The sequence below is a fragment of the Equus quagga genome, chromosome 6 (genome assembly GCF_021613505.1).
Source record: "Equus quagga isolate Etosha38 chromosome 6, UCLA_HA_Equagga_1.0, whole genome shotgun sequence".
Classification (NCBI taxonomy): Eukaryota; Metazoa; Chordata; class Mammalia; order Perissodactyla; family Equidae; genus Equus; species Equus quagga.
The window spans coordinates 99,126,048-99,140,658 of record NC_060272.1 but is presented as its reverse complement, the minus strand read 5'-3'; the positions used below and the strand labels follow the sequence as shown (position 1 = coordinate 99,140,658).

Here is a 14,611-nt window from a genome sequence, read left to right as displayed (position 1 = left end):
AGAACCATTTCTATATGTATATACCATCCAATTTCATTAGCAGACTCTTGCATTTAAGCTGTACATAAAACTCCCCCTTCAGATTAAAGTCAGTGGATGTTTTCTAAGTGAGCATTAACCGAAAGGAAGAATACAAGTTTATCTGGCAGCCTTCAGGCAACAGAAGAGATCGGTCGTAGATGATCCCAAATTACCAGCAATGGCCCTGCATTATTCAGTTTTAACTTTTAAACTGAAAGGAAGAACAAGAGCTTATCTGGCAGCCTTCAGGCAACAGAAGAGATTGGTCATAGATGATCCCAAATTACCAGCAACTGCCCTGCATTATTCAGTTTTAACTTTTAATATAGGAGAACACTTTGAACACAGTTTTTTTTTGAATTTGTGCTTACATTCTCATAATCCTAAATGGTCACGTTTCTTTTATCAGAAAAGTGTTCATCAAATAATGAGTAAATACCTGAGACATCTGGAAGTTTCAGTGGGAAAATGTGAGATGAGTGAACGATGACCCTTGCTTTCAAGGGGCTTATCATCTAAGAAGAGAGTGTATTTCTAGCGAGATCGGCCAGTAAAGAATTGAAGGTTATACTGCAAAATGACTGAAGCAGTGCTTTAGTCAATAAATCGCAGAATGGAACTCACAGAACAGAGGAACGTGGGCTGGAAGAATGCTTCCTTGAAGGATAGGTTTGGATTGGGGTAAAAAAGGAAAACAACATGGAAAAGGAGGGAACGCTGTTGGGATATTTGTAACATAGTCAAAAGATTAGCCCCAAAATAGAGTTCCAGTGGAAACTAGATTCTTTCCAATAATGAAAACGAAACCAATTTGTGGTGGATCTTGATCCCCAGAGTGAGCAGTTTGGACTCTGTTCCTGAATATAATAAGGGAGTGAGAGGATCAAATGGATATTTTTAGGAATACTGATTTTAACGTACCCCAAATGGATCTAAAGCAGAGCATCCAAAGTCTTGGAGATTAGCCTGGAGACAATTTTAACATCCCAGGCATGAGGTCATAAGGCTTTAGAGTCGAGTGACGTAGCAGTACAGTCTGAAAATTACACATTATCCCATAAACAGAGGCCTTTCAGCATCAAACCAGATCTCAGCACAGATAAAGAGATGATCGAGGCTGCTGTAAAGAACAAGATTGCACCATCCTTTTCTTCTCCTTAGCTCTGGAGAATTTATTGGTAGGAACTACCTTAATGATCTTTTTTTCTATTTTGATTTTATTGGCTTTACATTTGACACAGCCTTTAGCTAATTGTGTGGCCAAATGTTTTCGAAGGATCATCCTGCCTCCAGTTACATAAAATGGTTATACAGAGAAGTATAGGCTAATTATGTTTATTATAGTAACTATCAAACCTATTTTAGGCCTGTTGAAATGATCTCTCTGGTGATAACCACACTAAATGTTAGCAAATTTAGGGAAAAAGGGATCATGGCCTAAAAGTGAAAAAGAGTTCTTGGTTCCTACCTAACTATTATATTAACTCTATTCTATTTATGAATTTTGGACTCAGGACACTTTTGAATAATACATATGTAAGTGGACCTCAACTTAAAGTTCACAATATTGATTGAAAATTACAGATGCCTATGCATATGGTTGGACTTCAAGTGCTTCTTATATGAGGAAACAATCAATGGGAATGTTGAAGCAACTTAAAAATCAATTTTTACTCTTTAAATTTTAGATATGTTAGATTTTAAAGGATGCATCATATGACCTTCGACTAAAAAAAAGTGGGCATTTCCTGAATGCGGTTTAGTGTCCAAGAATAACTCACAATTTTGAGAAAAAAAAAAAAACAGCCTTTCTTTCCAGGGTACAGGTTTAATGTGCTTGGTATAAAGCTACAATTCTAAATAAGCATTTTCCTCAAAACTTTTCTGGCTTGGATCAAGCTGGATTTGACTAATAGGTAAAATAAAAGCTATCAGCCTTCTCAGTGGCTAGGAGATTTTGGAACATTTTGGTTTACAAGGCAGAGTCCCTGACTCCCTCCACCAGATATTTAGGGTGCCCTAAATTCACATTTTCTCTGCAGAACTGCAAGTGGGGCAGAGGCTCTAGATCCCGTAAGGGAAGCCAGTGCTTTCTTGGTGGCAGAGAGATTTTAACAGATCGCATTTTCAATGCACAAAGGATTTCTTTTAAGATATGCCAAAGGTGAGGAAGGACAATGAGTCTCCATTTTATGTAACCTCTGTTTCCAAACCCCAGAGCCTGGGTCACAGGATGCGGAGTGATGGGTGGTGTTGTTAATGTACAGGAAGTGATGGGCATTGTAAGGGTGTAAACCTTTTCTCAGGGTTAAAAACCTAAAAAGTACCAAAGACCATGGAGGTGAGGGTGGGGAGAAAGAATGCCATGGGGGATAAATAATCAGAGAAAGACTGGACCAAAGTCAGGTTGGGGTGTTAAACATTGAAAAGAATCAAAGCTGGGTCTCTGGCAACTACTTTCAATCCAAACCCTGAGGCAGCACAGTTAAACATTGAGACTCAGAGTAAAAAAAAACTAAGAGGAAATTAGGGAGGAAATAACAGATGGGAGGAAAATATTTAACTGCAGTCAAAAGAATGAAAGCAAAATGAGAGAGTGACCAAAACAAAAGTAGGAGAAATAAAATTTTCCCTTCATTTCTGTTTTATATTATAGTCTGACTTCAGGAGCATGAGTGAATATACTTTTTCCTTGTTTTTGGAAAAAACCCCTTCCGCCTTTTCAACTCAGGGAAAAAGAGAAGATGTTAAAGCATTTCTGTTTTGAGCTACACCTTCGCTGTCCCACAGATGACAAAAATATTTGTCAACAAGTTCTGTACATCATAATATCCGGTGTCAAAGAGGTAAGCATGTGGAAGCACTACAACGTTCTGTACATCTTTAATACTGAACCATATCGAGAGCCAACAATACAACTGATTGCATGTAAGCCCTCTTCCTTCTAAAGAAAGTGCCAAAAGGAGAGCCTAATTCAATTGGTCGTTATTTACATTCCTTCGACTTCTAAAAATGTATCAGGAGAGCAGCGAAAAGAGTCAGATAAGGCACCTAGGGAGGGCAAGGCGGCTGTTCAGGCAAAATTTTAAGATCTGTGATATTTGTGCAAATTCCCAGCAAACACATTTCCATTAACAATTCCAACATTCCCATAAAGGCATCATGTAGAGACATTTTAATATTAGAAAACCAAATATTAGCAACATTTTACATCCTTTGCAATCAATGCCTCTGTTTGTGGGTTTTTGATACACACACACACGTACACTCAAAATATATCAATGTGATGAAATCCAGGTTTCTGCAAATATCTACTTCTCTAATTTAATAGTAGTGAATTTTAAATAAATGTTTAATTATGAAGCAATTATTGCTTACATTCTTTTGAACTTGGCTCTGCCCATGTTGCCACTGACATCTGGTAAATGTGTAACATATCTGGCTACAAGTATAATAGCATCATGAAAATGCAACCCACCCCCACCCCCAGCCAGATCATTGCTATTTGGAGACAAGCGTATCACCATTTTATCAATGCCTCTATTTCTATGAGATTTCTTTTATGCTGCTCAGTATTATATCATCTCATAGATTAATCCATGACACTTCAGAAGCATTTCCTTGAAAGAAGCTTTCAAGTTGTTTCTCATACTCTTTAAGAGTTTTTTTCACTCATCTCCCTCACTCTGGCAAGCAATCAACAACAAATTTGTTAGGTGAAGTCCAGTTTAAAGAACCATGAGCACTTGTACTACTAAGAGTGCTTATGAAATGGGGGTATTACTCTCCCTTAGGGTATGTGCTATTTACTTTAAGATTTTTGTTGATCAGACTTCTTGAATCAGGCAAATGTCAGAGAACAAAATATTTGCCAAGAAAGCAGCCCTTAGAGATGAGTTAAAATATTACATTCATAATGAATGGTTATCTCCCAAAAGCAAAGTTAATGGTTGGTTCCATCACTGGTTTGTAGCCATGATCTGGTTCCTGTTGGACTTAAGCGCTTTTTGAAGAGGAAGGCAAGTGGTTCTGACCTGGTCGAGTGTGAGTTTCTGGGAGAAACAGGAAGTCAGGTCCCTTACTAGATGGTGGTTCCTGTAAGTAGTTGTAAGGTTGACTCAAAACTTTTAGACTGTTGCTCCTGGCCTAGAGACCACGCTTTGAGTAGCATCAGCAAAACCTGGAAGTCTGTTACAAATGCAGACTCTCAAACCTCACCTCAGACCTACAGAATCAGAATCTCCATTTCAACAAGATCCCTAAGTAATTCACTTGCACGTTCAAATTCTAGAATTCTTACTCTAGAATATCTTCTCTCATTGGTTCACCTGTTTGGAGACCTGGTGTTCAAATCACTCCTCTTCTCTCATCATCCAAATTTCCATCCTCTCAATGAGAGTAAGGAAAGAATGATACAAATTAAGTAAAAGATGTGAAAGCACTTGTTAGAGACAATCCAGTGAGACTTGAGTACTACTGTTTTTAGTATATAGGGAAAAAAATGGAACTGTGGAAAAGTATCAGATCTGAAAGAGGAGATTCAGAATTCAGTTCATTTTATATTTTCCTTTTAAGAGCTGTGTGACCTTATGCGAATCACTTAAACTCTCTGAGCTCAGATTCCTCAGCTTTAAAATGGAACATTAGTAACATCTTCCCCAGCTCCTTCCCAGTGGTTAATTATGGACCTCAAATGAGATCAACAGATGAAAGCAGTTTTGAATTGCGATAAGCAAGGCAAGTATCATTCCTCTTATGTTGGAAACTGAATCATTTTAGAATTTAGGAGTCATCTTGGGAAGGAGAGCGTTAAGGAGAGCTAGTCCAAGTAGCTAATAAGTGCTGGGCACTTTCCACAAATTACCTCCCTTAATTCTCACAGCCACTGTTTAAGGTAGTCATTATTATTCCCAATTTACAGACAGGGGAACTGAAACTCAAGGAGATTAGAAGCTTGGCCAAAGGCACATCATTAAATAAGCAGAAGAGCCGGAAATCAAAGCCGGGCTTATCCTGTTAAGACACTGTACCTTGCAGGCATCCAGCTATTTGTTCAACTGCTTCTAAGCCAAAAGCAAACAAAATATTGCTTCAGTCAGCAGGGAGTTACAAATGTTTCCCAAACGAAAGCAGTGCCACAGCACAATCAGCTTTGTCTTGAACCCAAGTCCTGTCCTGTTGTAAGCGCCCCTCAGTGGTTTCCGTCCAATAAAGCCATCAGGCAATCGGGCCGCAACCCCCATCTCCAGTCTCATCTCATCCGTTCTCTCCCTCCCTCACTGTACTTTGGCCATGTTAGCCTTTTGATAGTTCTTTGAACATATCAAGCTCTTGCCCACAGACCTCTTCGCACGTGCTGTTACCTCTCCATCTTTGTTCTTTTCCCACTCTCCACAGCCACATTATGCTCTGCATCCCTCAGGCTCACCTGAAATGTCCCTTCCTTAAAGAGATAGTCCCTAACACCCCATCAAAAGTAAACTCTTCCTCTCATTGTCTCCCAGCTTTCAGTCATCTTCTTTCCAGCATTTATCATCATTTGTGATTAATGTATTCACTTACTTGCTTATTTTCTTCCCCACTCCACCTCACACATTCTCCAGGAATGTAAGTCCATGAGGCAAGAATCATATTAGCCTTCTTTTATCATAAGACCTAGCCCAGAGTAGTCGTTTAATGACTTGTTAGATAAAGGGAAGGAAAAATAGGAGAAATGAATGAAGAGGAGAAGATATTTGGAAATGTGTGTGGCCTGAATTTGTTTGTTGTAAGAATTTAAAAAAAGATGACGGTGTCTAGCACATAGTATTCAATGATTCATAATTCTTCTCTATCAGAAATATATCTTTAAGATGGGTTAAACAATAATACTAGAAATTTAGGAAAGTGATCTCCTATTTATTGCACAGGAATTGAAGAAACGTAGTTCACATAGAAACTGCACCCTTATGTCAAAGCCGTCTGCATCACAGCCTCTCTCAGCCCAAACCCCAACTTTCCAATCAAAGCAGAAAGTCTGTTTGCTTCTACTCTTCCTTACTGTTCTCCTCTTTTTCTAAGTTGGCGATGAACTTCCTCCTGTTGGCCTGGGAACAGCTGAGCAGCAGCTGGGAAGGCTCATGGCCATGTTCCCTCCAGCGATCAGGAATGGACAAGTGAAAGTCAGAATAAAGGACAGAACAGGATTCCAGCCACTCTATGTGCCAAAGCAGCGATATTGATCTTAGACAAGTCCCTTGGTGTGAGGTCTCAGAATGCCAGCATTTGAAGTCAACTAGCTGTGTAACTGAAGGCAAGTGGCTTAGCCACTCTGTCCCTCAGCCTCTTCATTTATGAAACAGGAATAGTCGCCTCCTCATAGAGCTATTGTGAGGTGTAAATAAAATCACCGTAAAGAACTTACACAGTCATTGGCAGAGAGTAAACACAATGAATTTTAGCTATAATTGTTTCCCGTGTGTGTGCCTGTGTACGTGTGTGTGTGAAATGTCATTCGCTGATGACGAGCTTTTCTAGCATGAACATATTATTGTTCAGTAGGTTAAGTGTAGGAGTTAAGTTAAAGACTGGAGTTTGAATTCTGTCTGAGGAAGCTTATCTTCTTGAATTTCCTATTCTTTTTTTTAAGGTTAAAAACAATGTGGTGAAGGGAGAATGTAAAATAGAGTTACCAAATCTCGTAAGAGGAAGTTCTTGAACCCTGAACTCCTGGATTAACCCTTGGGACTTTGTTCCAATGGAATCCTTATCAGGTGGGGCATGACTGTGCAAAAAGGAGTGACAGAAGAACGAGGAGAAGAGAATAAGATGAGAGGAACACTTGTGGGAACCAGGTTTAGGAAAGGTTGAGTAGAAGAAAATTCTGGAAAAGTGGAAAGAATTCAGAAAAATAAATAGGACCAGGATAGCTAATATTGATCAATCACTTCCCATGTGCCAGGCACTATTTCAAGTGCTTTGTGTGCATTAAACTCATTTAATACTTTTATCCACACTGGGAAATTGGTAGCTTTATTACTCCCATTTTACACATAAGAAAACCGAGGCAGACAGAGGTAATGTAGTTTGCCCAGTGATCACATAACTTTCAAAGCACTTCATTTAAAGCCTCAATAAAATGGATGAGTTGGCAGATGTAGGCTTCACTTAGAATTGGAAAGGGGAAAAATGAGGACAGAGATGGATTCCGGGTGTATGTGGATTTGTAATGACGTTATTGAGGTTTTAAATTCTAAAAACTTTTGTATCATTATAGAAGGTATTTATTAAACTCTGATCTCTGTTTTATCCACCCCAACAAAAAAATAATCAGACTGTACTAGAGAATAAGTCATAAAAGATATGCATCAATGACTTCTTTTGTTTGAGTCAAAAGCAATCTCAAGCTTGAGAATATGCAGCTCTTCCACCATAGTTGCAATAATTTATGACTCATCCTTTGTTGTCTCTTTCTTCCATCTTGCCCCAATAACCAATCTACTTCTAGCGATAATAAAGAAAAACATTAAAATAGTAAGAGAAAAATAACACAGGAGTTTACAGGCTGGCCATAGAAGGTAATTCCTCAAACACTATAAAATCTTTGCTTGCTTGGTTTGCAACCAGGAAACTTGTTAATCACCATCACTTTTCCAACTCCTCTTGCAAGTGCAAATCCAACACAGTTCTTCAGTGGGGCACAGTAAAAAAACATGCAAAGGCATCTGAAAAAGCTCACTCATTTAGATTTAATTACATACATAACTGGTGTCCTCCCAAGTGTGAAAATGCTGTAACCACTAAATCAGATAATAAAATGCTACCTGAGCAAAACAGAGCTATAGAAAGGTGTGAGAGCCATCAAAATTCACTGATGTGCATTGGGTATTTTTACCCAGAGAAGTTCTTAAATCTTGCCTTCTTTTGAACACTCAGCTCAGTCATTTTCTGCAGAGGAGTGTTCTCGTGCAATGACTTGGAAGTGAACAGGAGATTTCAATCTTAAAAACATCTCTCTATGTTAAAGGTTCACTACATCTGCGTTTGCATGTTAGATTTTAAGGGCGATCTCATTTGTCTAGTACTGTTTCCTACAAGCCTAATTAATAACTTCTAGATGAAACTTAATTCAGCAGAAAGAGTATTTTACATTCGAGCTTCTTTGAGATAGACATACAAGGAAGACTGCAAACTTCTGCAAAGCTGAATTTTTTAAAAAAGTGACATTCGGAGCACCAACGTAACTTCCCATATCATAGGGAAAAATACTCTTTGTAATAATAGTACTGTGATCATTCAATCATTGCCAACAATCTTGATCTTTGCGAAATGCATTTGTTAACATGCCTGCTTTGGGTTGAAATTTCTTGTGAATGACACACTTGGAGTAAGAAAGTTGGGGAGACTGGAGTCTTGTCATCTTTTGGGCATACCTTTGCCAAGTGTAAATTTCTGGAGGATACGGACTTACCACATTTTTCATGTTCTCATTTAGAATAAAATTAAATGGAAAAATTGTTTTTCCTTTTCATAAAACTTGGTGAAAATAGCACCTTAATACATTTTACAGCTGCTGGTCAACCATGTTAGAGGCACAATCTAATCTCTGTAGACAGTTTCCTAAGGAAAAGAGCTAGACAGCTGAACAACTTCCTCACTTGTGCGTATGAAAATAAAAATGCAAAGAACTTAGGATTTCAAAACCATCCATGCATACAAGTAAGGAAATAAATAGATAATAGCGGGGCTTTTACTTTATCATTCACTTGTAATGCTCTTGGTTTTTCATTGGTTAATTTGGAAAGCAAAATGGCTCTCCCTGAGTTGGAACAGCTCCTTTCTTTCCTTACTTTCTACCTCAGGCCATAAAGCTAACTTTAAGTGATTTGGGTTGGACTGGTTTTTTGTTTTATTTGTTGGTTTGATAGGAAAGCAGGCATGTAACAGTGTGACCCAGGTGAAGCTCAGAGATGCTCTTGAATTACTCAAGCAGCATCCATTTTCTCGTTCTTCTTAGCTGTGGATTTTCAAGTCTGGATCTGGCTCCTGCTCTTGTTTCTCTAAATATTTATCAGTTAACAATTATGCTCCAATGGCAACAAACTTGGCAGAAGAAATAAATAAGAATGCTAGCTTTCCCAAAGTAGGCTAAATAATGCAAGTCAGAAGTTTTTGAATCAGGATCCAATTATCAGATGCATGTCCTTCGATTTTGACAGTCATTAAACACATAGAAAAATCATGTTACTTCAGCACGCTGTTTCTCCTCTTTTTTTTTTTTTTTTTTTTTTAATTTTAGATCATTTCCCGGTTGTTAGACTCTTGCCAGCAAGTTTCTCTGGTTGGTATTTGCCTCCTTTATTGTACAGCTGGGCTATGCTGAAATTAGGAGAAGTGCTTAGTGAAGTCCCCTGAATCCTGGCACCAGAGCCTTTCTCACAGAAGAGAACTCCTCTCACTTAGAAACATTCAAAGAAATAATTTTATGAAAAGTTGCCTGATACGATTAAGAATTCATTATTTGATCGAGACACTAAACCCAGACCTTCATTTTGCAAGCTTTTCATTTTTATATTTGCAAAGGGCTCTTTCCATAAGTTTCCTTAAATTGACCTTTTATGTTTTAAACAGATGTCGTTTTTATAAACCTGGGGCAAAGCAGCAAATATAAATTGTACTGACCTTCGTATATTGAAACTTCAGATTGGTGAGTGGGGCAGGTATGTCTGGCTGGCTTGACGACATTTCTGATTCAGCTCCTGGAACACAGGTGACAGGATCAGCGATTTCGTTCTCATAGAGCGCTTGGTTTTATTTGCTCCTTTTTATCTGCACCGGCTAGGGTTTATTTGCATACCGGGCTATGATTGGATGAACAAACAGAGCAAAAAGAAAACGACACTACTTCTGTGTAACACCTAGGGCAGGAAGCCCTTGACTCTAAACTTAAATCCTTAAGAAACCAGCGCTCCAGCACTGAAGCTGCATCTGGAGACCGGGCACTATTTGCAGACGAATTAATTTACAAAGCCGAAACCTGTGATGAGGCTACGTAGCACAGCTGCTCTGGCCACTAAGGCCAGTTATTATTTTTTTTTGGCTTTTCATGCTGTTTATGCTACTGTGAAACTTTCCATTCTCTGACAGACTTGGAATCAGAGAATTTGAGGATTAAAAAAGAGTCTCAAAGGGCACTTGTTCTCTATAGAAGCTGGTGAGGAGAGGACCCTGGCCAGGTGTCTCCAGAACAGTGCTTTCAGCGGATTAGTCCATGTCCCAGAAAAGCGGAGCGCTGTTTGCAGAAGAAAACTCCTCTCTCTAGACCCCATTCTAAGCTGGTTTTAAAAAATCATATCCATCACGTGTATTTTTCAGTGCTGGGTAAGTAGACCTATTGTGATTTCAGAAGCTCTAAATTATCTTTATGTTATATATGGGAACAGAAAAGTCAGCAGAACTTTTAGGGAACTCAGAGTGCACTGTCACACACAGTCGCCACAGTAGCAATATGGCAACATCGTCTGTTAAAACTCATTTAAAATGAAAGTAACCTCTGGTTTTGGAAGTTGGCTGTATTTATCAAACGTTGATACAGGCAATTGTACAAAGACTAAATTTAAACAGGACTCCCAAGTAATTCAAGTTCTTAAAATTAAATTAATGTTTCAAGCTGGGAACATTCAGAAAGGACAATTTTTAACTGTACTACTCCCATTTTAAGTACAATACTTTATCGCATTGAAGCTCTAGCAAAAGTTACAGTAGAAACAAGACAGAAAACTTTGGATGCTCTTAACTCTGATTGTTAAGATTTAAGAAAACAATTTTTTTTTTCCAGTGAAAATTGCTAGCTCCCCTAAATATGGGGTTTAGGTCGGGAAACTAAGGCTTATGGAAAAGTTACTCCAAATCAGATTCCAGAGCCTTCCTTTCTCTTTCCATCCTCACTTGCTTCCTCTTTTTACAGACAGAGAGAGAGTGAGAAGCTTGCTTGTGATCACAGATCTATTAAGTGCAAGACCAGAATTTCATTTCGGGACGGTCTGACTCCAAAACGCTGGCTCTTAATTCTATTTATTCTCCCTGCAGAAGAGAATTCCCAGATGGGTTCGAGAATCGGCTGTTTTGGTTCTCTACATGAACAGTCACCCTCACAAGCAGTTGATTCTTTTACCCATCTAAGCCTTTTATTCATCCCAGACAGGGGTCAGCAAACTTTTTCTGTAAAGGAGCAGATAATATTTTCCGCTTTCGGGGCCAGATGGTTTCTGTTGTAACTTACTGGACTCGGCATGAAAGAAACTATAGACAATAGATATATTAATGGGTATAGCTGCTTTCCAATACGATATTATTTACAAAAATTGGAGGCAGACCAGATCTGGCTCAAGGGCCAGCCCCCTAGATTCTAAGACAACCATCTCCAAGCTCACTGCCTCCTCTGGACCTCATGCTTGAAGACCAGATCCAAACTTCTGTGTTATTTCAACACTTTTCTCTCTCTCTCCCTCTCTTTCTCCCTCTCAATTTCTTTCTTTTTGGAAAATCTAATTGTTTCCTCTTTTAAAAATGTGTTTTGAGTTAAATGCACAATTACACAACAGCTGTTACATAACCTGCAGAGGGGTGTTCTGGCCGTGTCCAGACAGCTGGGTTTTGCTGCTTTCTTCTGCTCTCAGCTTCGCAGTTGTTTGTGGATTCAAACACTGGTTTATTTGACGTGCAGGCAGTGAAAGCTCAAAGCTTTCTAATGCACTTGGCACGTCATCTCACTGCTTGTACGCTCATCCTTGATCATATTTTATTGAACAGTTACATAAGAACAGGTCCTTTAGACCAGACATTATTGAATACATGTAAAAGGAGCCGCTTTGGAAACAGGTTACCACACCTGCCCGTTTAATTTCAACAAATATTTACCCAGTATTTTTTATGTGTAAAGCATTGTGAATAGAGAATAAGGAACTCTCCAATCTTATTCTTACTTGAAGGGCAGATCTTTTCTGCCCAGAATCCACAGGGCCTGCGATCTCTATTTTTGAAGTAAGCATCTTCCAGCCCCTAGAGCTTGCCCATAAGAATAGTGTATTCCAGGGAATGGCTGCACGGATGAAAGGCTTTATCAGACCACTTCCCTCCCTTCCAGCGGGAAAAGTGAGGCACGCTTTGACTGGACCAAGTGTTGTGTATTTTTTTTTTTTAGTTTTATTTTTTATTTATTTATTTTTTTGAGGAAGATTAGCCCTGAGCTAGCATCTTCTGCCAATTCTCCTCTTTTTGAGGAAGGCTGGCCCTGAGCTAACATCCATGCCCATCTTCCTCTACTTTATACGTGGGACGCCTACCACAGCATGGCTTGAAAAGCAGTGTCATGTCTGCACCCGGGATCCAAACCAGCAAACCCCGGGCCACGGAAGTGGAACTTGCGAACTAACTGATGTGCCACCGGGCCAGCCCCTGGGTTGTGTATTTTTATTGCATGCCAGGATTATGCAGCAGAGGAGGAGCTGGAACTTTAACTTGGGAGTAATATATGAAGGATATTTAATCTCCTCTTGCTTCTTAGGGACAATCTAAATTACACAAACACACACACACACAATCAGGGCTGGGGCATGGAGCATAGTTTATTCTTCTCTTGAATCTGACCTCTTCCAGCCTTTTGTGATAGCCGTCATTATACCAAAGAACGTATAGATCATGACTTCAACCATTGCTGAAACTACTGTCTCATTTTACAAGGAGTCTCTTCCAAACTCCACTCGTCTCAATTGCTGAAAAGATGTGCTAGCTTTCTCTCGCCCACATGAGTAGTTGAAATAAAAACCGTTCAAATTTGTTAACAAACTTAATTGTATGGTGAAACAAAAATAGCTTCTTTTCACCTGTTCGATTTCAAAATCCGGGATCAATTTGTTGGAGCTAAACTTCTTTTGCTCAGTGCCATCCCTCCTCCCCGACTCTTCAATGTTGCCTTAAGCATGGCTGGGGGACTCTGCCGGTTGGTTAGCCCGGAAATGGATATATATCCCTTTGCTTTTGATCACTGCAATTTTAGCAGATAGCACCTTGCTATTATGCCTACTTGGGTTTTAATAATTTTTGGGAAAAGTGGATCTTGTATGCAGTGAGACAAGCTGTGCTTGGTTGGGAAGTTGGTGTTAAAAATGGAGGTGGAAGGCAGGATTTGAGTATATGAATGTATGTTTGTGTGGGCTAACTTCTGTTCATTGGCCTTTCTTCTCCCATTAGCAAAATTTCCTCACCTCTGATTTCTCCTGCTCCTCACATATCCTATCATTTTTCTCTTTGTCTTGTGTTGCTAAGATATGGCAAACTCGCCTCTTATCTGATACAATCAGCATGCTAAGTGATTAGTAAAGTCACTAAAAGAAACAGTAGATTAAAGCCTCCACAGGATAATTATTTTCAATAAGTTTTTGCTAAACTTTATGGGCCAAAGCTGTTTCTTGGAACTGGATCCGCTGCTTGGAGTTTGAAATGATCTTGTATAAACAGTGTTCACAGTGTGTTGTCTACGGTTCCTAGTTTGTTTCCTCAAAGTGGGGAAACTAAGGACACTAAAGACATATTGGGCAATCTGAACGTAGACTACTTTGAGATATTTCTGATTTTCTGTATTTTTTTACATTTGTCCTCTGCACAGATTATACAGCAATGTGTTTACCAACTTGATGCGACTGAGTATTTGCAAAGCACTCAGTTCAGTTTTCATAGAAATAACTGTCCCTTTCCTCCTAATAAATCAACAATTTAAACAACGTTTAATTTAGTCATGTAATTGAAATACTAGGTTCACATGAATGATCAGATTTTGGAGCAAAGAGATTTGACTATTGGTAAGCAGAGGAAATTGTGGCCTAAACTGAGTGTGTATACACATATATAATTTAAAAATACATTTTTTATTTTTAAAATACTTTTTAAAGTTAGATATATCATAGATAGAAAACTGCAAAAATCTTAAGTGTACATTTCAATAAATAGTCATAAAATGAACAAATAATATAACACCACTCGGGTCAAGGAATAGAACTTCAGCACCCCATAGCCCACTTTGTACATCTTCCGCATCACTGTCCCTTTCTTCCTCACCCTAAATTACCAATATCCTAACTTCTAATGCCACATGTTCTTTTCTCCCTGATTTTGAACTTGATGTAAGCAAATTATACAGTCAGAATATTTTTACAAAAAAAATTCGGAGGTGCGAGTTAACTTGGCAAGTGAGTGGAATCCTAGTTGTAGGTAAAGAAAGTGTCTCAGAGAGTACTCCCCACCAATTATTTCTTTCAAATTTCCAGTGTCCTGAAATTTTAGGTCTGGGCTTAAAGGAGCACATAGCTAGAATATTTTTAAATATTTTTTAATCCAACCTAAGAGTCTCTGCTTTCAACATGTATGTTTAGTCCATTTACATCTATTTCTATCTATCATGATTACTGATGTCCTTCATGTTTTCTGTTTGTCCTTATGTCAGTTAGGATTAGGTTAGGTTGCCCATTATGGAAAACCCCAAATAAATACTCAAAATGGAAATGGATTTCACTTTCACATAAACAAAGACTGTAAATTGGTATTCTGGGGCAGG

At 38.7% G+C, this 14,611-nt stretch overlaps 1 protein-coding gene and 1 long non-coding RNA gene across 3 annotated transcripts in view; one reads left to right on the top strand and one right to left on the bottom strand.

Moving 5' to 3' along the window:
• Positions 1–9,835, bottom strand: part of ALDH1A1 (aldehyde dehydrogenase 1 family member A1) — a 53,499-nt gene extending 43,664 nt beyond the window's left edge. Inside the window, exon 1 of the mRNA XM_046664526.1 lies at positions 9,682–9,835. Coding sequence (XP_046520482.1) covers positions 9,682–9,744 — 63 coding nt within the window. The 5' untranslated portion in view covers positions 9,745–9,835. The remainder of the gene's footprint in view (positions 1–9,681) is intronic.
• A 29-nt stretch (positions 9,836–9,864) lies between these two features.
• The window catches only part of LOC124241042 (uncharacterized), a 38,670-nt gene continuing 33,923 nt past the window's right edge, over positions 9,865–14,611 (top strand). Inside the window, exon 1 of one of the 2 annotated variants that reach the window (XR_006889084.1) lies at positions 9,865–10,380. This is a non-coding gene — a long non-coding RNA (uncharacterized LOC124241042). The remainder of the gene's footprint in view (positions 10,381–14,611) is intronic. The other variant, XR_006889083.1, reaches the window with a different exon arrangement.